This window comes from Ananas comosus, linkage group 2, assembly GCF_001540865.1.
Source record: "Ananas comosus cultivar F153 linkage group 2, ASM154086v1, whole genome shotgun sequence".
In the NCBI taxonomy this organism is placed as follows: Eukaryota; Viridiplantae; Streptophyta; class Magnoliopsida; order Poales; family Bromeliaceae; genus Ananas; species Ananas comosus.
This window is the reverse complement of record NC_033622.1, coordinates 1,446,816-1,472,450: the sequence shown is the minus strand read 5'-3', so window position 1 is coordinate 1,472,450 and position 25,635 is coordinate 1,446,816. Positions and strand designations below refer to the sequence as shown.

Sequence of the window (25,635 nt, the reverse complement as noted above, 5' to 3'; positions counted from 1 at the left end):
TTCGTTTCTATCGTTCTTTTTTTTTTCTCGCCGGCAGAGCGGAGGTGGAAACGGTCCGTCTCGCCTCNGGTAGTTGCTTAGATTGTGGATTGTTATTAAAATTTTCCCCTTTGTTTTTATTTCCAAACGTTACTAAAATTTTCCTCTTTCACTTTTTTTTTTCCTCTCTGATACAGGACTTGATATTATGCATTTCCAAACATTTAATGAAGCTCTTCACAAATGCATTCAACATGCCTTAATAAATCACTATAGAAGTTAATAAGACAGTCCCTTATCTTGTTAAGTCATTTTTGCTGATCTTAACTCCTAATCGATATTCATCACTACTGAAGTTAATCTAGAGTATTTATAATATCTAAAAATTAAATTTAGTGATCCTCAAAAATTATTTACACAGTGGTGAAAAAATCTCAACATCAACGATCACATCTAACATTTTGGATCTTGCATTGAGAAGGTCCTAACTTTACTTTCGCAATGTTGTTCACTTGTAACTGTTTGAATAATAAAATTTCTTAAAAAACCACAAAAATAATTTCTACACTTTAAATGCTCAATCATTGATTCCAATATCCAATCATGGAAAACGATTTAATAAGAGCAGCTTTATCCTATACATATAATGGAGAAAATGAGTAATGCTATCTGTTGGCTATTGGGCTACAAATAGATCCAACTTCCTGTCCCGTGCCAATAGGTCCAAAAGACTAATAAGTTGAGTTAGTGAGCCTAATAAGTTGAGTAGAATTGCGATCCACAACAGACCTAACGGCAAAAGCCCCAACAATAGACCTAACATCCAAGTAGATTAAATCAAGTCGAAACTTGTGAGCATTGTAATTGATCTCTTAAATACGTTTTTATCAGCACGTATTTTTAGAATAATTAATTAGCGCTTACAATCCACAAATAATATCCGAACCAGTAGCGCAGGTTTGATTCCCACATGCTGCATTAACAATGCACATGTGCCCAGTGGTGTGGGTAGGATTGTTGGCTATTTATCATTAGACTAAAAATAGGTCCAGCCTTTTGCCTTATGATAACAGGTTCAGGAAATTAAAGAGTTAGACGAGCCTAACAAGTTAAGTGGGACTGCAGTCCACAAAAGACCTAATGGCAACAATAGACCTAACATCTAGTAGGTTGAGTCAGATCAAAACTCATGATTGAGCCCTTAAATGTGATGAGTACGCCTTCCTATCAACATGTGCTTTTAGGATAGTTGGATAACGCTTACGATCCACACTATAAACAATTCCCACGATTGTAGTTCAATTTTTAAGTTACATGTGAACAAATTCTGAGAAACACAGAAAAGTTCAACTTCGCACATACTTTATAGGAGAGGGACGTGTGTTTTTAGAAGCACAAAAACCTTCGTACTCTAAAGCCCTTTTTTATGATGAAACTTTCAAATTAACAATCTAATATGTTAGACTTGATCCAAAATACTTGTATTATTTAAACCATAAATTTTGTGAGTTTTCGATATCATTTCCCTATCGATCGAAATGATATAAAATCGATGATATAGCACTAAACTTTTAGATCAAAAATATATTTGATGTTACTGTAATAATATAAAAAAAAAATAACTAAAATTTTATATGATTTGAATACTACTACACCGTTAAACTTGCAAAAAAAATCTATTAAAAATTGTTGATTTTGAATCCTTTAAATTACTAGGTAAATGATAGTGTAAAATCATAAAATTTATTTTCTACATACTTCTAATACATTAGATCAAGTCTAACGAAACCGGTCATTGATCCAAAATTTCATCATCGAAAACAGCGACCTCCCTGCTCCAGACTAATAGCACAGCAGTCCTACTCTCCCTGATAAAAAGTGATAATTCAAAAATGAAAATTTAAAACACTAATACAAAGTTCACTATGGAAAAGGTTGCTTCTTCAATTATCACTATTGAAGGAACCTGCGCATTGAGAAGAATTGATTTTATAAAAATAAATAAAAAAAAAAAACTGAAGAAAGAGGAAATAGTGAAAGCAAAAGAAAAATAGAAGCAGCTAAAGAATTAAAAAAAAATTAAAAAAAGTAAAAGAAGCTAACTAAGCAGCTAAATATAAGAAAAATAAGAAAAAGACGGAAAAAAAAAATCAAATTAAATTTGCTCCCTTATTTTACTGTCCATCTGCAGCTACTATTTTTCAGACGACTGTATAAATTTTTATATATACACTTTCAATATAACATAAATTGCATCAATCAAATTAAATTTTAATTTTATGATATTAATATTTAAAAAATAAGTTTGGTGCATGCGATGTACTAATAGACAAGTTCTGACAATATTGTTATACTTGAGCAGAAAAAAACCTCTGGCAGAGAAAAAATATTCTGTGCACCGAATGTAGAAGTAAATTTATAGACGATATTTCTAAAATCTCATTATAAAGATTTAAATTCTATGAATTTTTTACAGAGACGTTTTAGATGGTTTAGATTACATGCATTAAATTTAATTTTAATTTTATAATATTAACTAACTTAAAAATAGATTGTACAGGAAAAATTGATGCAAAATGTGAGAGAGAGATAAAAGGGAGAGGACTCAAAAGTGGACTTGGGGGTTCCACTTTTGCTCCCAACTGTGCTTTCATAATATTTAATAGATTACTTCATTATGCTACTAAATTGAACACAGCACCTGAGCTAATAAAACTGCAATGTCGCATCTAATAATTGATAGCAATCATACATTCTAATGACTTATACTGCAAAATTACCTCCTCAAGATGACATGTCCAGTATCTTGTTTGCAGCTCCAAATATGGGAGCAATGTCGACAGGCACCTAAAAACGATAAAAGCAACAATAGAAAAGTCAAAAGAGGAAACACATGAATCCGAAGAAAAAGGCAGCCTATTTCATAGGTATGCTGGAAAAGATCAAAATGAGATGCTCGAGGAAAGCTTCATCAGCTGGATTTCACACTTCAACGGCAAAAAATTAGTTAAATAAGTCCCTCTCCTCGAGTGAAGTTACCACTGAGTTGTTTTGATAGCATATCATGTACATATAAGTTCGTATAACATCAACGCATAAAAAAAACCTGTTTTTTTTTCTCTTCTGGTCTAGGCATGATAATTAAATAGCAAGATTGACGAATAGAGTGAATCTGTCTTCAATTTTTATTGCCTTTTTCATGTTTGTGTTTTAAAGGTTTATAAGATTATATGCAATACAAGCAATCAGAACATCTATATAATTAGTAAATTTGAATATAATTAGTAAATTTGATTGATGAGAGGGGCCTATTATAGTATTTAATAAAGTTTAACGGAATCTCATTGCCAAAATTAAAAGTTCATACGCTAATGTGCAAGAGTGCTAAATTTCAGAGTCTCTATATATTATTCCCAATGAATTCTGAAAATAAGTATATCTATATCCGTAAGCTAGCACCTACATAAAAATCATACCTCAACTTCTTCTAACTTCCCCAAGGCAATACGTAACGGTTGTGTCAGGTTTGCATATTTCTGAAGAAGCAAAATCGCAGCAGCTTTATCGCCCTTTGCTTGTATCGTCAAGATTTCTCTGCTGAGGCTCTCAACAGCTGCTTCAATCTGCAACAGGACATAATACGTAACATATACGCACAAACGTAACAAGAGAGCAACCATAGCCTCTCACCTTGGCAAAATCAACTGAAAATGTTTCATCAGAGTGGAAAAGAAAGGCATTCTTTTCGTATAACCAATTAAATTGCAATGCTTGCCCTTTACTGCTCCCAAACGGCAAAATAGAATTTGTCAATTCCTGTTAATTATATGAAGTTAGAAGAACTTTGAATCCAAATACACAGAACGACAGCTCAAATTTACCCATGAGCTTCTTCGAGTCCAAAACGTATTGATCGAAAGCATCCTGCTAGGAATGATACATACATAGATCTCACCAAAGTTTTAGGAAGTAATCCCTGACAAAGCAAGAATATGAATAGACAGGAGCAAGGTTAATGAAATTTAGATATTTAATAGCAAATTTAGGCAAAGATATCAGCCCGAGTAGAAGATTGATTACTCTAAATTTTTAACTCATTACACAAGTTTAGAGTTTGGACAAACTCATATTAAGCTACTTGAAAGTATAAAGGAGTAAAAACTTAGCCACACTTATGGCTAGATTTCCCTGGAAATCCTAATAGTGCACAAGGGAAAAATTATTTGTAAGTTCAAGTTAGATATTGTGTATTAGTAAATGTTAAATTACCTCGTCAATGAGGAATTTCAGAGCCCAAAGGCCAACAATATCTGCTTTTGCTTCCTCTAGGGCCGAATGAACTTCTTGAAGCTCCTATACATCATCAAAAAGACTAGTCAGGTATGATCAAATCAATTCAATTTAAAGAAAGTTTAAACTACTGAGGACAATGAAGAGTTACTTCAATCTCCCAATTAATTATAGGGGCAATTGCTTACGTACGCCTCAAAAGTACCCGATATTCATATTTATTCCTAAAAGTTTTAAGTAATGAAATCTATCCAAGTTCCTCAACTTCTTTCAAATATGCCGTTAGAATTAAGTTTTGTTAGTTTACTATCGAAAATAGTCGTCAATTCTACATAAAGATTCATTTTCCCATTCAAATATGCCCCTTAAAAAGTACTACCCCTCCCCAACTTTCAAATCTACCCCCTATTTTAACTCGGCGTTAAGCTGAGGATGAAGTTGACTAGAGATCAGTTGACAGAAGGGCATATTAAAAATAGTAAAGAAACTTCAAAGTGTAGATTCTTTTTACTTGAAACCTTTAAAGAGTAAATATGAAAGTCGGCTATTTTTTAAGGGTATAGGTAATTATCCCTTAATTTTAATTATAAAAGCAATCAAAGAAGTCCAAAATCTCTTGTATAACATGTCGTATACGCTTCCTTTATTGTTAGGTCCACATTTTTCTATTAACTTTGTACTTAATCCACTTTCCCATTCAACAAAGACTAACGGAAACGGAGAGGGGGGAAACAAAAAGGAATATGAAGAAATTCAATTCAAATCCCTTTCTCAATCAAAAATCAGAACTACTCATGAGAAGCTAAACATGCAAATGGTTAAGGTGTCATGGGCTATACGGTATCACAACAGGCAATTTTATGTGGAAGAGACTCATGCTGAACAGGAAGAATGATGCATCAATGACACCACAGCATCCGAGGAGAGCTTTTCAAACAAACAAATAAAAATCATTTGAGGAACAATAACCCAGCAAATTATTATGCATAAAGGTTCAAACAGATCCATAAAGAACTTTGCATAAAAGTATGTGCACCATCATGGTTAACCAAACAGCAGATTACATTGCGACATCATAGCTATCGGCTTCAAAGCATCATAACACGGTAATCTGAAGAGAGAGGTTCCTTACATCATTCTCCTTAACATATGAGATCATGCAACATTTTAAGCTTAGTCTCTCAGGGGCTGTTTGATTCTTAGGGAAAGTAAGGAAAAAAGGTTTTCTGAAAAAGAAAGTTTTTCATGGAAAACCTCTTTTTCAATTTTCCGTCTATTTGGTTTCAAAGTAAACTAGTATTTTTGAAGAAAAAATAATCAGATTTCATGGAAAACTAGTGTTTTCGTTTTCTGAAAAAAAAAATTTGGAAAATAAAGATAATAATTTTTCATGAAATCTGGAAAAATGATTTCAAAAAAGCTAGTTTTCTTTGAAATCAAATGGGCATAAAACTAAAAAATAAGTTTTCCATGGAAAACTTTTTTCCCATAAAAACTTTTTTCCATGTTTTTCCCTAGAAAACAAACAGCTCCTTAGACATTTCGCTGTAACTAAAAGTAATACAAATGTTTGAGATATTAATGTCATTATCTGGAGTACTCGAGATATGCGATATGTACACATACCATTCTAACTGTTGACTGTTCACCACTTGGAAGAACTATGGTATGAGGTCCAATTCCATGGCAACACTCATGGCAAATAGTGTGTGTGTAGAAAGACTCAAAATCAATGTACTCCTTCTGCTCCTCTTTGATGCAAACATCAGCAATCGGCTTTAGAATATTGTTGAACCTGAAAGAGAGAATGTGACTTGTCAATGGCTATTTTTCAAAAGATGGAGAAATTCACAAAGTCAATTGTCCATTTTTGACGGCAAAAATTCAGTGAAGTTGTAACTAGAAAAAAGATACATACTTAGCCTCTGAGACGTTCTTGAGTAGAACCATCGATGTTCCATGTTCATTTACTATGCGCTCATCGTTTGGCAAATTGAAAGCAACAGTCTGAGGGCCTTTCACATCCTGGAGTTCCAAACTTATTCTAGCTATTAATAAGCTATAGAGAGTAACATTAGCATTGACATATAGACCTTTTCTAAGTAAACTTTCCACTTTGTCCAAGAGAGCAGCCACAAACAAATGTAGTAAACAAATAGAGAGTAAAACCAAATATCTAATTCTCTATCGGGATAAATGTATCAACAGCTGTTAAATTTTTATGTTTTGGCAAACAACATTCTGAACTTCTCAGATCTGCCCCCTTCAACGTAAATGCAACAATGCAATCAATCATTCTGTCAAAACAACATTAGCAAACAGTTTATTGTACATGTGCCAGCCACGAAAGCGACCTTTTAATAAATTAATTTGTTCCTAGTTTGGTGACATCTCAACGGTTATACTAAAAGCAATTTCAGATCCACTCATTTTACTCCTATTTACATTTTCGAAACTTCAGCAAATTTTCAAGCATTCAAGTTTATAAGGAACCAAGGAAGAACCAGATAGGTTCAAGGCCGAAACAACTACCAAAATTAAACCTCAACATATAATATATGTTGCCGTTGATGGAAATATGTTAGCAACTATGAGCAAAACAACAGAGTAAATGATCACATATAAAACTCATAGTGAAAGAAACGGGCTAAGATTTTTAAAGCTAAAAACTCACCCCTGCATTGTAAAGAAGCTGAATCACACGGATAGGAGCAGCAACTACACTTTCTGATTTGTACATATCATCTAATGGAAGATTCCGCTCCAAGTCCTGAGTTAGATCCTTACAGTTAGCACAAATTTAAGGTATAGAGAGTTAATACGATACGACATTGACTAAAGATACCTGTAGGTGGTCCCCAAAGAGTTTAACTTGAGAAGTTGCTATGTCATCTCGTATTCCAACAAATGATTCAAATGTTGCCTTCATGATATTTAATAAAACTAATTAATAACAGGCAAAAATTTAAGAAAAAAGAAAAATAAAAGAAATATTATCTCAAAATGCACTTTACTTGATTTGAATTGTAAAGATCTATAACATGAGTAAATGTCAGGAATTTTAATGCTTAATATGGCACGCCAACCCAGAAAGAAAAAACAAGGAAAAAGAAAAACAAGGTGAACAATTACCAACAGACTAACATTGGCAATACAACCAGTGAAAATAAGAGGAAGAGTTAAACTACATAATCTATCTTATGTGAATTCCAGTTAAATTTCTTAATAACCTTGGTGATAAAGCATACGGAGAATAACAACTACAAAGTCTGAACAACCCTTTCTTAAATATTTCTGACAAAATGTTGATGCTTCCGCTTGTAGTAGTTTAACTATGATAATCAACATATACAAGTATCTTAAAATGTAATGCAAAAATAAAAATAAAATCCCAATATATCTTGCACTAAACTAGAGCTACTATTTTACCAGTTAAGTTGGGAAGAAAAGGATAGACATAAGCTACTAAGATAAACCAAGGTAAATTATAAATATCATTGACCAAATTATGGAAAATAAACACATAACACAACTCATGCACTAAACTGTGAAGTAGTTTGAAAATAATAGTGAAAAAAAAAATCCAAGCAAATGGCAGATCAGGAATCAAAGACTGTAGTAAATATCTGTAGATGGAAAAGAGAAATTAAAAAGTTTGCAAGCAAATTACTGCATTACATCTCTGTCTCTTGATCACATTTGTCTACGTGGAATGGAATAAATCTTGGAGGAAAAAGCTGCAGCTACTGTCAACAAATACAAGAGTTACCTTGTAACCAAAGAGTGCATCTTCGTATGTCTCGTAGGGGCCAATGGTAACATCCAATTTAGAGTCCTACCAAGAAAGATATGAAAAGAATGGAATATTGGAATACCTTAAATACTTAATAAATAGTAGTTGCTAGAAGTTGACTCAGAAGTTGACTCAGAACAGTAACAGATTTTGGTGGGACATGAAAGAAATGATATCGCTTAAAACAATATCACCTGTAATATGTAAATTCCATTACTAGGTAAGAATTTATTTGCTATGATTTTCCCTAGGATTGCCATGACCGTGCAGGCCATGCTCAGCACCATCTCACTGGCCAATCAACAAGAGTGGATAGTTTTTTTTTTAAATCTCTTCTAGATACTAAAACAAGAAATGTATTGGTTTTCCAGCTCAAGCTTTAAACACTTGAAATGTGAGAAAACATAATGAGCTTGTTCTTCTGAAATACTTAGATTTTTCTCCACGATTTATTCCAATTTAAATTGAAAAGAGAGTTGCTCACAAGTAGAATATAGAACAATTCGTATTTCGATTCAACAACCAAAAGCTTGGAGTGGTAGATGGGTGACAGAAAATTAATGCAGGATTAGATGAAGATCAAAACATGTCAAAAAATAAAATCAATAGAAGAAAATTACGGCTCAGGTCTAACGGTTGGCACACCCCATGCTCGAACAAGAGGTCATGGGTTCAAGTCCCAGTTGCGGGAATTTAGTAGGGAGCTGAGCTCCAAATTTCCAAAAAATCAAATGCACAGAGAAAATTAAGTAACAAAAACTAATTATTGCAGATACCCCATAAAATGCTAAGTCAAATAGTAAGCACACTAACCAACTCCATCCAGGCTAAGTCGGATTCATAGTAGTCATTTGACAAAAAAGCATCTGCCTTAGTTTTCAGCAACTTCTTCAGGCTAAAGAAATAATGCAACAAAATCTTAAATAAGAGGTAAGACCACAACCAGAAAGTACAAGTGCTTGTAATGGAAATAAGTCTTTGGTATATAAGCAACTTACCTAGGAGAATCAGAGAGTTCTGATGCTTTACGAAGCAGCTCAGCAGCTTTAGCAAGAGATGAACTGTACTCTTGTGAGAATGGAACAATGAAAAGATCATCTGATTTCAAGGGTTTCTCAGACTCAAGCTGATTGATGTTATGAGATGTTGTAAGTGGTAAAGAATCACCATGGCGTCTAATGACGCTAAAGTACCCTGTTGCAGCTTTTTGCTCGCTACTACTTAGAGTGTTCTTCCACAATTTGAATTCCTATTGACAACAGAAAGAGAATAGGAGACAGTTATATATACATGTATCTAAATGGCCTCATAATTTCAGTATATCATTTAACCAATAACTTAAAATGGAATACGAGATATTTCTACATGACCATCGATAATAGGGAGTTAATCTATACAGCTCAATTGCATTTCAAACGAGTTGAAATGTTCACCTTAAATCATGAATATGAGCCAAGGCAATATACTATATGAAGTTATGAACTAAATTGAACAGATCCAAATCTAAATTGTTTTAGTTTGGTTTAAACATTTTTATTTGGGATTCCCTTCTGAGTTATATATTTGAGTGAAATGGAGATCTGTCATTACATAGTACCAATCATATATATTAGAACAATATTTACCTATTACACAATTTTACACAATAAACATACCACACATCGTGTACAGATGTTTTATGTTACTACCTGTTGCTTGAATTTGGTATTTTTCGCAACCAAACCTAAACTCAAAAGTCAAAAACTGAAAATTTGTTGATTTTCAAAATCAAACCGCCAAAAATCAAATGAGTCAAAATTGGCTAATTTGGTTCAATTTGGTTTCCTGCTTGTAGCAGATCACAGAGTACTGGAAACAGAAATTCTTATTGTTCAGGCAGTCTTAGAACTAGAAAGCTGATAACAGGTGCATGTCATCGTACCATTTTGTCCATATCAGGAGGGTAGAAACTTGCACCGGGAGGCTTCACCACAGGAAAGGCCACTCTATATTCAATTCCCTTCCAACCAGAAACTGGTTTGGTGGAATCTCTGAGCAACTTCACAGCAGAATCTGCTGTTGTCAAAAATGCCGTGTTTTCATCAAGGCATGACCTGTTATTGAAATATAACTCGTATGATTTTTTTTTTTCAACCATAAGATCAATAAGTCTACTAAGACAAAAGTACCCAATTATACAAAGAAAAGTAATTACCATGGACCTTTATTGATAGAATAATACATCCATTTCAATTGATCTAGATAAGAAGAATTGGAGTGCTCCTTGAGCCAATCTCTCAACGCACTATTGCCATACCAAACCTAAAAGTGGAAAAGAAGAATAGTAAAAAATCCACTATTTTCCTAGCATGGTTGGTCATATATATTTAACTCATTCAAGAATAAATGCAAATGATGGTGACTAACACAAGATAATATCAATCCACTATCATAGGCAATATGTAAGATGAAAGGGAAAAAGTAACCTGCTCATAGAAAATGTCATCAATGACCATTGACGCCTTAAGTATGTAGAGCAAGGCTTCCTTGTCTGCTTCTGAAAGACCAGTTAACTGCATCAGGACAGAGGAAACAGTGTTATACTTCACACTCTAAGATGATAGCTAGGTTACTGAATAAAGATTTAGAAGATCTGCTACTTCCAGAATCAACTATTTAACCACTTAAAAAAGTATATTGGAGGTATTCCGTTGCATCAAATGGTAGCAAGATAACAAGCAGAACTATAAACTGACTGCATCACCTTACCAGTAAAACAATAAGAAAAGAAAAGTTATGCCAGACACCCCTGAACATCCATGTGGTATTGATAGCCACCCACACTTCAAAAGGTCTTCTCAATATAACACACACACGCACACACACACACACACACACACATAAATAAAATCTTCCCTTCCAACCAACCACCCAGCACCAATAACAGAATTATCATGTTTTTTATTCAGAATGAAATGCCGAAATAATGACTATCACTAAATCTAACACAACTGTTAAATATTTGTCTGTGAAGCATTCTTTCAACTACATGATACGACCATTACTCTTTCAGTTGATTTTCCATTCCTCCACTGAAACAGTTTCTTGAGGTCACGTTTTTTCTGATATTTTTATCATCTTCTAAGTTCCAATATTGGAATCCTTCCAATCTATCATATAGAAGGGTTTAAGGTATCAAAGATAATTTCCCACAGTCCCATCTGTCAATCCAACCTCTGCGTATCCTCTAGCAATCTCCTCCTAAGCTCATAAATGAATCTTACCATACATTCTCCACATAATCAATATAGCTGTTCTAAGTCACCACTTAAATCATGAACTCATAACATTTCTAACTCACCACAGCATAAAGATTAGCAGATAATATTAAGATAGGGCAGAAGAAAAAGTAATGCGAATTACCTCCAGATCCAATTTGAGGGGAGCATATTGACTAAGCTGCTTTTGCAAAGCTAGACTTCGTGACTCCATATTCTCTTTATATCTGTGTCACATACATGCAATTCATGGTAAGAATGCACCAGGAACTAAGCATATGACCATGACAGAGGTCACCAGATTTAATACTCACTATGCAGAAATAGGGAAGTCAAGATTATGAATACCAGTATAATACTTCCATTTCTTGAAAACAATAAGGAGATTAGGAAGTAGCTTTAGGTATGTAGGACTAAAATATCACAACTCTATTAAGTAAATCTCTAGTATGACTAAAGTACAATGCAAGTTTAATATTTTCCGAGAGTGTTTTCTCAGTTTCGCTGACCATAGTAACTTTGCCAACTCAAAAGATTCAAAACCCAAACATCTAATTTTGCCTGGCCAGAAATCTGTGTCTGTCCGAGACTTCAACATTATATCAAGCTACTTCAGCATTGTCTATTGAATGAAACAGTGATGCTGAAAAGCCTCCAGTTAATGAGGGAAAACACACAAAAATATTCAATTCGTGTTTTGCAAGAAAAGACAGGAGAATTCTATTTCACTTAGTTTGTAACATCTCTACAATCTAAAAGTATTCAATTCGTATTTTGCAAGAAAAGACAGGAGAATTCTATTTCACTTAGTTTGCAACATCTCTGCAATCTAAAAGACTGAAAATCAGAATAAAATCAAATGTAACACTTCTTTATTCATCTTTTGAAGTTCCGAATATCTACCTTTGCTCAATAATAGTAAATAGTTGGCCATATTGCCCTTCGACATCATAAGGTACAAATTCTTCGTCACCCTTTGCTAGAAGATCTTTATACTCATCGATATGGATATACTTTACAGAAGAAACTTCTGTTTCCTGAAAAAAATTACAATATCGTAATAGAAATATTTATAATATGCTGAAAAGCCAGGTCAATCCTTAATCTATAAAAGCTTGAAGCAGCCACGATAGTTTTAGCTAGATATACCAATATCCAACATGCTTTCATGCATCAGCATTAGGTAGCAGGAAAATACGAGCCATATAGTATGATACTATATAGGAAAACCCTACAAATCAAAGCAGCATGACAAGAGTTTGGTACAAATGGTGATCATATTAATGTGAAAAAAATGATCTATAGACTATTATATATGCAAGAATGCTCAAACAGTATGCTATGAACAAGATGGTTGGAATTTTGAGCACTACTAAATGCACAAACAATAAGAAGCTTACCTGGAGAGTGAAGGCCTCCAGAGGAATTGGAACCAAAGTTGTTACAAGATAAACATCATTGTATTCATTGTTAATGTATTTTCCATTGTTGATGGTACTGCACAAAAAGAAGTAATAAATGCTTTTTTAACTTCATAAGGTTTAAAACCAACAAAATTTCAGTAACTAATATGTGGCATTGTATACATGATGGTATGTCAAGTACATCGTAGAAATATTAACAACTGGTAGTTGCAGAAGTCTCTTAGTTAAAATTTACTTTAACTGTCCATTCTGACTTTCAAAATTTCAACGGATGTACTATGATAGTTAGCACTAACTTTATATGGCATTAGCAGTAACTTTACATAACAAGATCTTTAAGATTATCTACTGTGAATTCACTCACAAAGGACATGATCATGGAATACATTGGTGCAAGCATAAGATGAAGCAGCAATTTAGCCGACTATAAAAATAAAAAAATAAATAGCCTGCTGATTCATGCTAAGGTTGCATTACTAACCAGTAAAGATTATTAAATAGACTCCTTGGTTAATCAACATAGTGGGGCCAAAACATACGCTCGCTACAATAGCATGCTCATTTAAAGGGCTGATCTGGATCAGGATGAAGTACATTAGTGAACATAATAATCTCAAGTTCTAAAATATGGGCATTAGATGAGTCTAATAAGGATATCCCTTCAGCTGTAAGTTCCTTTTTGAGTTTTCACTTTCAGTTAGTCCAAGGAAGAAAAAAAGAAAAAGAACACCAACATGGGAGTAGCCCTGCATAATTTCATGACATAGTTTGTTAACAAGGCAACTGAACCATATATCTCAGGTTCCTGAAATGTGGCTGGATAAAGTAAGTTTTACACGAAATACAGGTTCTGTACATTACAAAATACTGCAAGGACCAACAAGTATTTCAGAGAGAAGTAAGGGTTCCAAAGTTCTGTCCATTCAGGTATTCCGCACCTTTGCAAAATCATCTATTAAACTATATGAATCCTCAATATTTGTTGCCACGTGGCAAGTTTTTCTTCACCCTCACTAATGTTACTCTTCTTCTTTCCATCACTAAATTTTCAATATGCATTTTAATGGTCCCATTAACCAAACTTTCAATTAGTGTATTTAAATGGTCCCATTACCTTCCCTCCACTATATTTTCAATTAATGTAAATGGTTTCACTACCAAACTTTCAATTAGTATATTTAAATGGTCCTACTACTATCTACGATCCTAATATCTCTATATCCAATTATTCATCATGTTCACTAAATTTTCAATATACATTTTAACGGTCTCATTAATCAAACTTTCAATTAGTACATTTAAATGGTCCCACTACCTTCCCTCCACTATACTTTCAATTAATGTAAATGGTTCCACTACCAAACTTTCAATTAATATATTTAAATGGTCCTACTACTATCTACGATCCTAACCTCTATCTCCAATTATTCATCATGGCCCATTTTCCTCCTTCCACTGAACTTTCAATCCTTTATCTTCGATTTGTTCATCAATTCTTTATTTCTCATCTTTAGCTATACACCATCGCCTCCTTCCCTCACTCCCTCTCTCTCTCACTAATGTGCGCCCAATTCCTTCTTCCGCCGCTATCGGAGAGATCGTCGTCGCTGTCACTATCACCATCGCCGGAGAAGGCATCATCGGGTTCATATCTGCAGCCTACAGTGAGATATTTTCGGTAGATGTAGCAAATGGGATACACAAGAGAATATTTAATATTTTATTATTATAAATTACTATTAGAGTTTTTATCCGCTGCAAAGCGCGGGTCTCTTCACTAGTGTCTATTAAACTAAGCCACTCTCAAGGAAAGGAAAAATTACTAAAGAACTTCAGTAATTTATGTGTTGTTATTATTACAAATATGTTCCCTGGCCTATATATCTGCAGTAAAAAATGAAATGGTAAGAAGGCCTCAACTTAAGCAATGTAAACGGTATCTTTAAAACTTTGAAGACCAAGTATAACAACAAAGTACAAGTCAAGATAACTATATACATGATAAGCTATTACAAAAGGTAAAATAAGAAAAGAATTACCAACCACTCTTGAAGGAAAACAAATATCAACTCAAATGCATCTTTTGGAAGGCTTATGCCTAGCTCTTCATAGAGTTCCCTCCTGAACATACATAATACCACTTAGTCACAGATAAGAATCTTCAAAGTGATAAGATAAAGTTATTTAGAGTAAATGGCCATTAAGTTATAACCAAAAAAAAAAATTGTGACTCTCCCAAGAATTTATTTAAATTAAAGAAAAAGGCGAAATTAAAAAACTTGTCCGTCAAGTAGCTTCAAGTTACAACAAAAAATGTAGTTCTGTCAAGAATAATTCAAATTGAAGAAAAAGGCAAATAAAAAACTTGCCCACCAAGTCTCCATTGAAGCTACTAAAGAATTTCTTCAGCAACATCAGAAAATGCAAAACAACGGCATTTTGAAACTTCAGATGATTTCACAGGGGATATTACAATGACATGTTTCGGAAGTTACAAGCTGGTTAAAGAATGGCATTTCGAGAGGGGAAGACAACATCAAGGAATACAAGAGAGAATCAACCCGACAATGTGTGTAACTTCAGTTTACTGCAACATTCACAGGAACAAGACAAGATTCCATCTTTTCTCACGACAGAGAATCAACCCGACAATGTGTATGACTTCGGTTTACTGCAACATTCACAGGAACAAGACAAGGTTCCATCTTTTCTCTACAAAATACAATTACAACAAGAGCCCAAATGAAAAACTCTTAACTTTTAGGTACCTATTTCAAAAATTACTGAAAAATCAGAACTTTTGTTCCAAAATGCACTTTGGTTCCACCAAGGTCCGTACATTTTACCAAGATTTACTTAGAGAACACGAATATACGACGGAAACGGCAAAAAATTAAGAGCACTGCATGGCACCGTTAGATCTCATCCAAGAACCAATTAGATCAAGCCAAGGTTTCATCTTTTTTTTCTCAACTACAATTACAACTACCAGGAGACTGAACCAAACCCTAGAACGCATTTCACATTCCGCACACCTCGCATTCACAAGTGACGAATTGCCAGTAGAGATGTGTGGTTAAGTCCAGCCACCTGTTTAAAAAGACACTTTAATTCGGGTAAGTTTTGTATGCTTTTGCCAAGAATTAATCAAAGAGAGTGTCTGATGCCGATTCAAAGAGCGAAAAGCGCTGCATGGCGTCTCATATCACAACACAGAACCAATTAGACCAAGCCAAGATTTAATCTTTTTCTCTACGAACTAAAGCTACAACAACCAAAAAGACTGAAACCAATCCCTAAAACACACCCAAAGAACCAATTAGATCAAGCCAAAATTTCATCTTTTTTCACTACTAACTGCAACTACAACAACCCCGAGACCAAAACCAAACCTTAGAACGCAGCCAAAGAACCAATAAGACCAAACCAAGATTTAATCTTCTTCTCCACAAAATACAACTACGACAATCAAGAGACGGAAACCAAACCATAGACTGTGGGGCGAAGCGCACCTGGCGGTGGCGAGCGAGGAATCGCCCGCGGAGATGTGCCCGGCGCTGGAGATGTCCCACTGCCCCGGCCATGACTCCTTGCAATCGGCGCGGCGCTGGAGCAGGAGCTCGCGCGTGCTCTCCGCGTAGATCCACACGTGCACGGCGCGGTGGTAGTCCCCGTCCCTGTGAACGAGGCCCCTGCAGCAGAGTAAAAAAAAAACAAAACAAAATTAGGGCTTTCAGGGCAAGGGGGGTGGAATGGATCGAGCGATGGCGAGAGGGGGCGGGACCTGGGCTTGGAGACCCCGGTTTTCTCCCCGGTTCGCGTGAGGACGTCGAGGAGCTCGGCGTCTTGAGGGTAGGGCTCCGCCATGGACGTGGAGGAGGAGCGAAGTGGTGATGATCGGAACGAGGGTTTCGCGTTCCAATATATATTATTATTATTATTATTATTATTATTATTATTATATATAGAGAGAGAGAGGTGCGCGTGCGCGCTTTGATATCTCAATGGCGTGGAGAAGAGCGCAACAGGGCCGGGGACTGGAACCGAGATAAAGATTCTCTCACTTTGTTAGTGAGAGAATTTCATGATAGCCCCCTCAAATATAGCTACTTATGAATTCGCCCCTCAACTTTTTTTTTTTTTAGTAAAAATGTATATAACTTATCTGAACTATAAACTAATTTAAAATAAAGATCCAACATTCCAAAATATTATATCAAATTAACAACTCTATTTATTATTAATTATTAATTGTCCTAGTTTTATTTTTAAAAAGTGATTGAAGCAGCTATATTTGGTAAATATATCAAAATCGTTGGATTAATGTTAGTTAATTAAAAAAAAAAAAAAGATCAATAAAAAGAAAATTAATTGAGAAGGCAGTTTCATAATGGCCATAGTTTATGGGGTTATCATACATTTTGACCTCCAAAAAAGAATAAAATAAATAAAAAAAATAATGAGACTAGCTTTTATAATTTGACAATATTATAACATGTAAGATTATTATAACTAAAGAACTGTATACCCATTAACACTAAAAATAAAAAATTTGAGAACCATTAATGTTCCGTACAAAAGCTCAAGGACCATTAATAAAATTTACTCATAAATTTAATCTTTTCAGGTCCAGCGACGGTCCATATACCCTTCTCTTCGATAAATTACGTACTCTTAATATTTATTAGTTTTACTTAAATTATATATATATATATATATAGAGTAATACTATTCATACACCTCAATTTTCAAAAAAAAAGGTATATTATATATTCCATTTATTTAAAAGCTGGGATCAACAAACAAAAAAATATTACCCATCGGAGGGATATATTTGTTAATTAAACTTTACAAGTGAAATTCGTAATTTTAAAGTTTTATAGGGATACATGTGAACTTATCCCAAACTGTAAAATCGCACTCCGCCACCGCCCCTTCGTCCTCCTGGGTTCGATCATCGTCTCTCTCGCTCTAGGGTTCTCTCTCTCTCTCTCTCTCTCTCTCTCTCTCTCTCTCTCTCTCNCTATTTTGCTGGCATGCAACTTCTGTTAGGCAGCAGCTCGAGGAGTAGCAGCTCGAGGAGCAGAGGGCGTCGATCGCCGCGGTCGACGAAGCCCTAGCGGCGGAGCCCGCGAACGCCGAGCTCCTCGCGGTACGTTCCTCCTCCCTCCTGAAATTCTAGGGTTTGATCATCCCTTACCTTGGATTCCGATCATAGATTGGTTTCCTCTTCGATCTGTTCAGGAATGGCGTGGCTGATCGAAGATTTGGGCACACTTGTGTGTGCTCTGATTAGATTTGAGGCGCGATTGGCGCTGATGATGTAGGGCTTAGTTTTAAGAGATGAATTGCTATTTGAGTAGTTTTATAAGGAGAGATACTGTACTATTGATCCCAAATTAACTTCTCTATGCATCAGAACCACTTTATTTTTGCTTCCCACTGTAGTAGAAGATCTAAACTTTTCTGTTTTTCCAATGCTCTTAATTCAGATGCAAGAAATGGAAATTTTGTCATTTGATTCTACACTTTTCTTTGTTATGAAGGAACTTAGGATTCTTATGCGATTGAAGTTTCGAAGGAAAAATAATGTTAAAAGAATAATATATCAATTCAGCGATGTGGGCCTAAACCCTTGCTCTATTTTGATTTTAAATAAGTTATATTCAAAAAAAGGAGGAGCTCTTTTCTCAATCCCTTTCGGAATCAAAGTTAACTCCCACCTCCATGGTGGGAGTCATTTTGGGGGGATTCGATTCACCCCGGAATAGAAATTGGAATGCTAATCGCTTGAACCAAATACAAATAATGAGAATGGCTCATTTTGATTTCCATTCTGAGCCTCAAATCCTTCAAACCGAACATGCCCTGAGAGGCTTATTCTGTTCATTCTTGAACAGGATGAGAGTTACATCCTATTTGCATGATTGCCAGCTTCCTTCATGCATAGATGAGTTATTGTGCATATTTTGTAGGTTCACGAGGAACTTCTCTTGGCCATTAAAGATACAGAGGAAGGGCTTCTTCATTTAAAACAATCGAGACTTCTAAAGGAAATGGATACCATCTTTACTGATCATGAATCAGCAGCTGCAGATGAGAACGTCAAAGCTGAACCCTTGGATCCAAGTCAGGTTGAACCAGAACCTTTGGAATTAGAAGAATTTTCTGTTGGATCAAAGTGTAGATTCCGGCACACAGATGGGCGCTGGTATAATGGGCGTGTAGTAGGTTTAGAAGGCAGTGACACTGCTAGGGTTTCATTTCTTACTCCAACATCCGAAAGCATGCTGGTATGTCCGATTACCCCGTTTGTCACCTTTGTAATCACATGTTTCAGTAATTAGTATTCTTCACGAGAATGCTTGGGTCCACTTTTTTAACTCCTCGTTTAAGAACCAGCATCGACTCGGTTGAGCCACCCAAACTGACTCAGGTTTGATATGCTTTAGTAGTTCCCAGTGCAAAGATGGTCTGAAGACCATTTTCGGCAAGTTTTATGACTTCTTGCCTAAACCGCTGAATCAACATCTCCTTTTTAGTCTCTTCCATGGACCTATCCCCTTTATTATATGATTTCTGAGTTTGATTATTGCCATTGATCATCAGTTTCTTGTGTTTAAATTAATTACAAATGCTAGTTTTTTATGTGCTGATTCAACAACATAGAATCTCTGTTTACAAAATAAGAAAATGGCAAGAGTATTTAACAAGGCTTTTGTTGGGATCTTTATGTCGTATTTCCCTTTCATGAATAGTATCGATCAAACTGTCAGATTACTTATGTTAAGCGAGCGCTCATGAGTCGTCAATCTTTAAGCTTTAGACTTTCTCGCTTCACCTTTTTGGATAACAGTTGCATTAATCGTGTGCTTCTCTTGGATTCACACGCTGAGCTTCTACTTTACTTATTGCCTAACCTCAACTCCCTGAACAACGAGCACCCAGTAATGTACCCTAGTGGAAAACATACTAATACAAGTCCACCCTAGTGCAGATGTGCAAGTTCTTTCTACAGCAAAGATGTCGGTTTGGTAGTAACTGCCGCTCATCACATGGTATGTTGCTTAGTTATTCTCTTTCATAAGGAGCGGTTTGCATCGCATCATGTTTATTGCCTCCTCTTTTTTCTTGTGCAATGAGGTTTAGATAACTGTTCATCTATTGTATCTATGTGAAATCAGAATCTTGCACCTGATTTCCTCTCATTCGCTTTTTTTGTCTTGAACGAAATACAGTTTATGCATCATCTAATTCGAATTCCACCCTTTTTAGGTTTCCTCATTCCGATATCCTCATTGAAGGAGTACATTCCTACTCTATGGCATCATTCCTTGGTAGGTACCAATGTATTGGCAGCCTCTGGAAACCAGCCTGGCGTTTGGAGGAATGCTGAGCTCGAGTCATGGGACGATGAACACAAGCTTGGTCAAGTCGTCTTCCTGCATGATGGGAGCTCCGCCAAGCTCGGCTCTGATTCTCTCTCTATATCCAAATATGCAGAAATAACTGATGACGACGATGAAGACAGCGAAGAAGATAGCTCATTTTCAGAAAGATCTGAACTTAGTGGAGAAGAAGATAACAATCAAGGTCTAGGGTTTCTTCAGGCAGCAACACTACAAAGAGGGATTCAAACAGAGACTGCTGTTTTTGCCAAGTGGGAACATCACACACGGGGCATCGCTTCCAAGATGATGGCTAGCATGGGTTATCGCGAAGGCATGGGGTTAGGTGTATCAGGCCAAGGTATTGTCGATCCGGTGTCTGTAAAAGTGCTTCCGCCAAAGCAGTCCCTTGATCATGCTGTTGCTTCAAATAAAAACAAAGTCGATAGAGCTACAAGCAAAAAGCGCAGCAGGGGAGGCAAAAGAAAGAGGGGAAAGAAGTACGCGGAGTTAGCCCGGGCCGCTAAAGCCGAAGAAGGGCAGAAGCCCGACGTCTTCAGCTTTATAAATAAGCAGCTTTATGGGCAAGATGATGATAATGGTTCTGGTGCAAAGTATAAGAAGGGGTCTGGTGAGGGTGACAGACAACCCAAGAATGAGGATAGGAGATCTTTGGTTGTGTACGAAGACGAAGTGAAAGAGTTAAGGAGTCGAGTCGAGAAGCTCGAAGAGATGGTGAAGCGGAATCGTGGTAAGGATAAGGCGGTTTATGAAGCGGCTTCGAGGAAGTTGAGTGATACACAGAAGGCACTGGCAGATGCTGAAGCTACTCATGCGTCGGCCTCAACCGCAGTTGTTAGCAAGGAAAAAGAGAAGAAATGGTTGAAGTTTTGATGCTTTGTAGAAGGATTTTGCTGCTGTAAAATGTCTTTACTTTAGTCCTGCAGATTCTGTATGCAGCAACTACTGATGTAGTTTCTTTCCATTGGATTATAGAAAGATATTTTTTTCTCTTCTTACCTTTTACTTGGGCCCTTGGGATTACATCGGAGTTGAGGGCCAATAGTCAACTCTGAGATCAATCCTATTTTGTGATGGACCGTAACATTGTAACTTATGTTGGAACCTTTTAGCACTCGGGATTGTAGGAAATCAAAATTTGTTTTCAAATAATACAACTTCGTCTTCTGCCACATTCAAATCGAACAAATATGTAAGTTGCGATTAGGGGCTGTTTGGATAGCCATAAGTACAACTAATGGTGGAACTCTCAACCCGCTCGAAGTCCGGAGTCCGGTCGCTTGGATCGTACCATCGAACTCGGAGATTTGTGGAATCTGTGCGGAATTCACAGCCATTTTCCTTCAAGAGCTTTCCATTTCTCGTGTCGGTGGAAATCGCAACATCTCGCAACCATCGCCTGATGTCGACTTCTGCGAGGTCGTGAGTTTCGATGGGCTACACGGTTCGATTGAGGGGGCGTTGTGATTAAGGTAGTTATTTGGTGCAAGTGAAAACATTGATCTTGCCATCAAGTAATATAATGCTGGAGAGACTCACCGTCTAATCGTAACTTAGATTTCGGGTCTTTCTAAAAAAATAACTTCAGACCATTTGAAAGTGACTTCATTTTCAAACGTTTAACTGCATGATTACATGCCAGATCTTCCTGATATCTTTAAGATAAATCACAATACTAATATTTCTACTATTAATAACTTGATTTACAATCGAATCATAACTTTATCGATTCAAATGCAGCCCCAAACAATCTCTTACTCTTCGTAGCCACTACTTACAACTTACCAGACTTCTTTTGGAAATATTGAAAGTCAAATAGCAGAAAGGAGAGTCAGAGAAAGAGAAGAAAAGAAACAGATCAACACTTACAAAGAGTGGTTGCCAGGTTGATCCAGTTCAGAGAAACTAGAGGAGGAAGTTCACATTAACATGGATTTAAAAGATTTAAAAAAAGCACTTGATGTGTTGTTGAAGATGGAGAGATGAATATGCATCAGGTTGTGTGGATGTGTTTGTTCACTCTTGAAGATTCATTGTAGGCTCAATCACGTGTTTAAATTGCTTATTTTAAATTCCTCTTCTTTCAACATTATAATATATACAAGTTTTGTAGTTTTTTTTAGTTAAAACAAATTTCTTTGTCTTCTTCTTTTGTTGATTGATCCTGTAAACTATTAAGTCCCTTATATGGATTATCCTTTTTTTTTCCTAAAAGAGAAAAAAGAAAATTTAGAAATAAATTTAGCTGAAAATATGAAGCAATCTCGAATACCAACCACCAAGCCCTTTGCCACTTATTCTAGAGACTATCGGTTTGGATTATCCAAATATTCGAATTACATGCACATATATACATATGGAGATATAAAGAGAGACGAACAATTATTATAAGCTAATAGATAATATTATTTTTGATATTCGTATTCAATAGTCTTGGCATTTGGGAAAAATTTTAAATATGAAAATTTAGTCCGAGATCATAAAAAATAAGTATTATTATTATTTTTGAGAGAGAAAAATAGCAGACTATCTGCTTCATTAAATTTTTGAAAACAATAAACTCAGTTAAAAATATAAAATAACTTGGCTGCAAACATGAAACCTCGAATACCAAACACCAAGCTCCTATTTTGAAAAGCTTATGTTGATAAAGAACAATGCTTATAATAATATTTATAATTGTTATTTTTGAAAAACTTTGGTTGATAAATAATAATGCTTATACCCAACATGGGGTAAAGAGAGGCCTGGATTTCTTCCTCTCCTTCCATTGTAGAGATGAGAGTGTTCTTGTTTTGTTTGGGATTGCCAGTTATCAACCTCAAAACAAAACTAAGAATACATGAGATTATACCTAGCCCAAATGACAAAGAGCTTGGTGATTAATAACCAAAGTCCCAGATTCGAATTCTAGCTTATTCATATTTTCAGGTAAATTTATTTCTAAAAGAAATAAACGAATCTTTCTCTCCCTCAACACAANAAAAAAAAAAAAAAAAAAAAAAAAACCCTTTGGACCTATGAGAGGACAAAATACCTTTGGACCTAATGTGACCTATACACAATACAAAGCAAAACTCAGCACACATGGTTCTCTCAACCCCCTAGCATAAACTAAGCAAGCTGGGCAAATCAATTTTTGCTCTCTTCTTGTTGAAGGCAAGATTGCAGCTAAGATGCTAAATCGTTAGACGAGTCTCAGATTCAAATTATGCGGCGAACACCATTATATAAAACAGAACAGAGTCGAGGTCTCAGGAATACACATACAAAACAACAAAATCACAGGCTCCAAAAACTATTCAAACCGCAGGCCCCAGTAACAAACCACAAAGTCAAATCACAGGCCCATACAAGAAAAACCGCACAAAGCACAAAGCACAAACAAGTGGGACGTATCGTGGTCGTATTATCATCAGGTCGTTATCACGACGGCGATAAAAATTCCACAATAATAATAATAATCATTAAAAAGCGAAGTTAAATCGAATCAAATGATGGGAAAAGATTTTGCAATCAAAATCACAACGACGTGCCCATGCAAGTACAAAACAGAGCAAACGTGTTTAATATAATGCAATTCCAATTATTTTTAGTGGTTTTTTTTCGGGGGTGGCTCATTGTGGTTGACACAGCAAACCACCTAGAGCCACCTCTTATTCGAGACTACTACGCATACTAATGATAAGAAAGGCCTGACATAAACAGGGGTAGTAAAGCACTTGTCCAAGAAAGCAGGAAAATTGATATACCTCTCAGAAACTCGTTTCTCTATCTTCTTCCCAATCTTCTTCCTTCTCCTCCACCAAAACCTCCTCATCCTCTGCCGCTTCCTCCTCCCAGAAGCCACACTTTCCATAGTCTTCTTTCATGGCCAGGTAGTTCAGAATCGACCGCGGCGACATCTCGGCAGCAGAAGCAGAAGCCGCAAAGCTCTGGTAGATGAGAAGCCCTTCGCCTGGAAGGGCCTGCTCCGCCGCGCAGTTGCAGATGTAGTTGCCGGCATCCACCTTCTCCCCCCAGGTTCCAGCGAGCCCGCGCCCGCCGAATATGGTCACGGCGACAGAGAATTCGGACGGGCCGAAGCATTTGAGGACCCTCTTGATCAAATCGCCGTAGGCCAACGAGTTGGCGTCGAACCCCATCGCCTCGTAGCTCGCATAGCTGAATCCTTCCTCCGGGGTGACGTGGATCGTGGAGAGAGCGGGACCATGGATGCCGTTCATCGAATACCCACAGGGGTCGAATTCAAAGTCGCATATTTCCATCTCAGGGATGATCTCGGATATCCCGGAGATCTTGGTCATCTCCTTGGCGGATGAGAGATGCCCGTCGCTCGATTTCTTGTAGAAGATCGATGCTCGTTCGGCATCCAATCCGGTCATGCACATCTCGAGAGTGACCATGGGCTTCTCGGGCTTCTCCGTAGCATAATAAACATGCCATTTCTGCTTGGGCCTCGCCGAGTCGCCGATCACGTAGGCATTGCCACCCGATTTCAGCCCGCCAAAGAAGCGGTCGAGGACAGTTACCTCCTCCGAGAAGGTGCGGTGCGGGGAGGGCTGAGCTCCGGGGAATATGAAGGTGCCGCGAGAGTACTTCGCCGAGAGAACAGAGAGCGACAGCTCCCCGGCGAGCTCAAGGATCCTCGGAATGGACAGCAGAAGCTTCGTGGTGCCGCAGGTCTTGATTACGAACTTGCGAGGGTAAACAAAGAGGCTCGACTCGGACAGCACGTACGAGTCGAAGTCCTTGTTGGAGAGCTGCGACACGACGGTGCACCGCGCGAGGTCGAGGACAGAGTCGATCTGGGCGCGGGAGAGAGCGCGGAGGCCCCGGCCCTTGGGGTCGACGAAGACGGGCGCCGCAGAGAAGGTGATCTCGAGGCGCTTCTCGAAGCCCTCGAACCCGATTGCCGAGACCGGGGGCGGGTCCGGGGGGGAGTCGAAGAGCAGAATTGCCATCGCGAGGGATTGAGAGCTCAAGGAAGGGGGATGGATGGAGGAGAAGAGAGAGGGAGAAGACGAGAGAAGAGAGAGATTTGAGAGGGTGGTTTGATCAAAGAGAGGAAAAGAGGAATCAATCTGCAAAGGAAAGGAGAGAGGATTCTACTACTCTACGGAGGAGGAAGGCATGAGAAGGGATATCAGGATGGCTTCCTGACGCACTGCACAGCACACAAGGGATTGGAATCGGTGTTAGAAACAGAGCACAAAAACAACATTGGATGATGATGATACGTAAATGAGATTGAAATTGAATGGTTTTAGAGCTGTTATTTCTCTTCTTCGTTTCTTGTTGTTTGTTCGTTTGCTGTTGTTGTTGTTGTTGTTGTGGTGGTGGTGATACTTACGTTGGAGTAGGCAGCGGATTGGAACTTCTTGATGCCGCCGGCGGGTCGGACGTCTTCAATGCTGTAGCCGAGGGGAGCTTCGTAGTGTAATGAACTACTACTGCTAGACTTCTTCTTCCCACCTTTAGAC

General features: G+C 36.9%; 3 protein-coding genes across 6 annotated transcripts; 1 reads left to right on the top strand and 2 right to left on the bottom strand.

Annotated features, from left to right (window-relative positions):
- LOC109705860 (nudix hydrolase 3) lies at window positions 1,753-16,775 on the bottom strand. Of its 4 annotated transcripts, none has more exons than XM_020226646.1 (22): window positions 16,528-16,773; window positions 16,256-16,435; window positions 14,787-14,864; window positions 12,720-12,816; window positions 12,223-12,356; window positions 11,465-11,546; window positions 10,528-10,614; window positions 10,257-10,363; window positions 9,984-10,155; window positions 9,061-9,311; window positions 8,876-8,957; window positions 8,039-8,104; window positions 7,115-7,192; window positions 6,944-7,039; window positions 6,188-6,294; window positions 5,896-6,064; window positions 4,249-4,332; window positions 3,861-3,955; window positions 3,670-3,760; window positions 3,456-3,602; window positions 2,760-2,826; window positions 1,753-1,945 (listed from the first exon to the last, which is right to left on the bottom strand). In XM_020226646.1, exons 1-21 carry the CDS (start codon window positions 16,608-16,610, stop codon window positions 2,764-2,766), a joined length of 2,349 nt encoding a protein of 782 aa, XP_020082235.1. In that variant the 5' UTR covers window positions 16,611-16,773; the 3' UTR covers window positions 1,753-1,945; window positions 2,760-2,763. The 4 variants fall into 4 exon arrangements, with proteins under 4 accessions (XP_020082235.1, XP_020082239.1, XP_020082246.1 ...); XM_020226650.1 differs by having other exon boundaries at window positions 1,753-1,847; XM_020226657.1 differs by lacking the exon at window positions 8,039-8,104 and having other exon boundaries at window positions 16,528-16,774.
- On the top strand, window positions 16,609-21,304 carry LOC109706872 (zinc finger CCCH domain-containing protein 18-like). Its single transcript, XM_020227887.1, is given in 5 exon segments — window positions 16,609-16,658; window positions 17,796-17,895; window positions 18,719-19,036; window positions 19,741-19,801; window positions 20,019-21,304. Coding segments are annotated over 5 exon segments (1,536 nt in total). The 3' UTR covers window positions 21,026-21,304.
- Window positions 23,633-25,297, bottom strand: LOC109705553 (S-adenosylmethionine decarboxylase proenzyme-like). The gene has a single exon (XM_020226288.1). It carries the CDS (start codon window positions 25,114-25,116, stop codon window positions 23,908-23,910), a length of 1,209 nt encoding a protein of 402 aa, XP_020081877.1. The 5' UTR covers window positions 25,117-25,297; the 3' UTR covers window positions 23,633-23,907.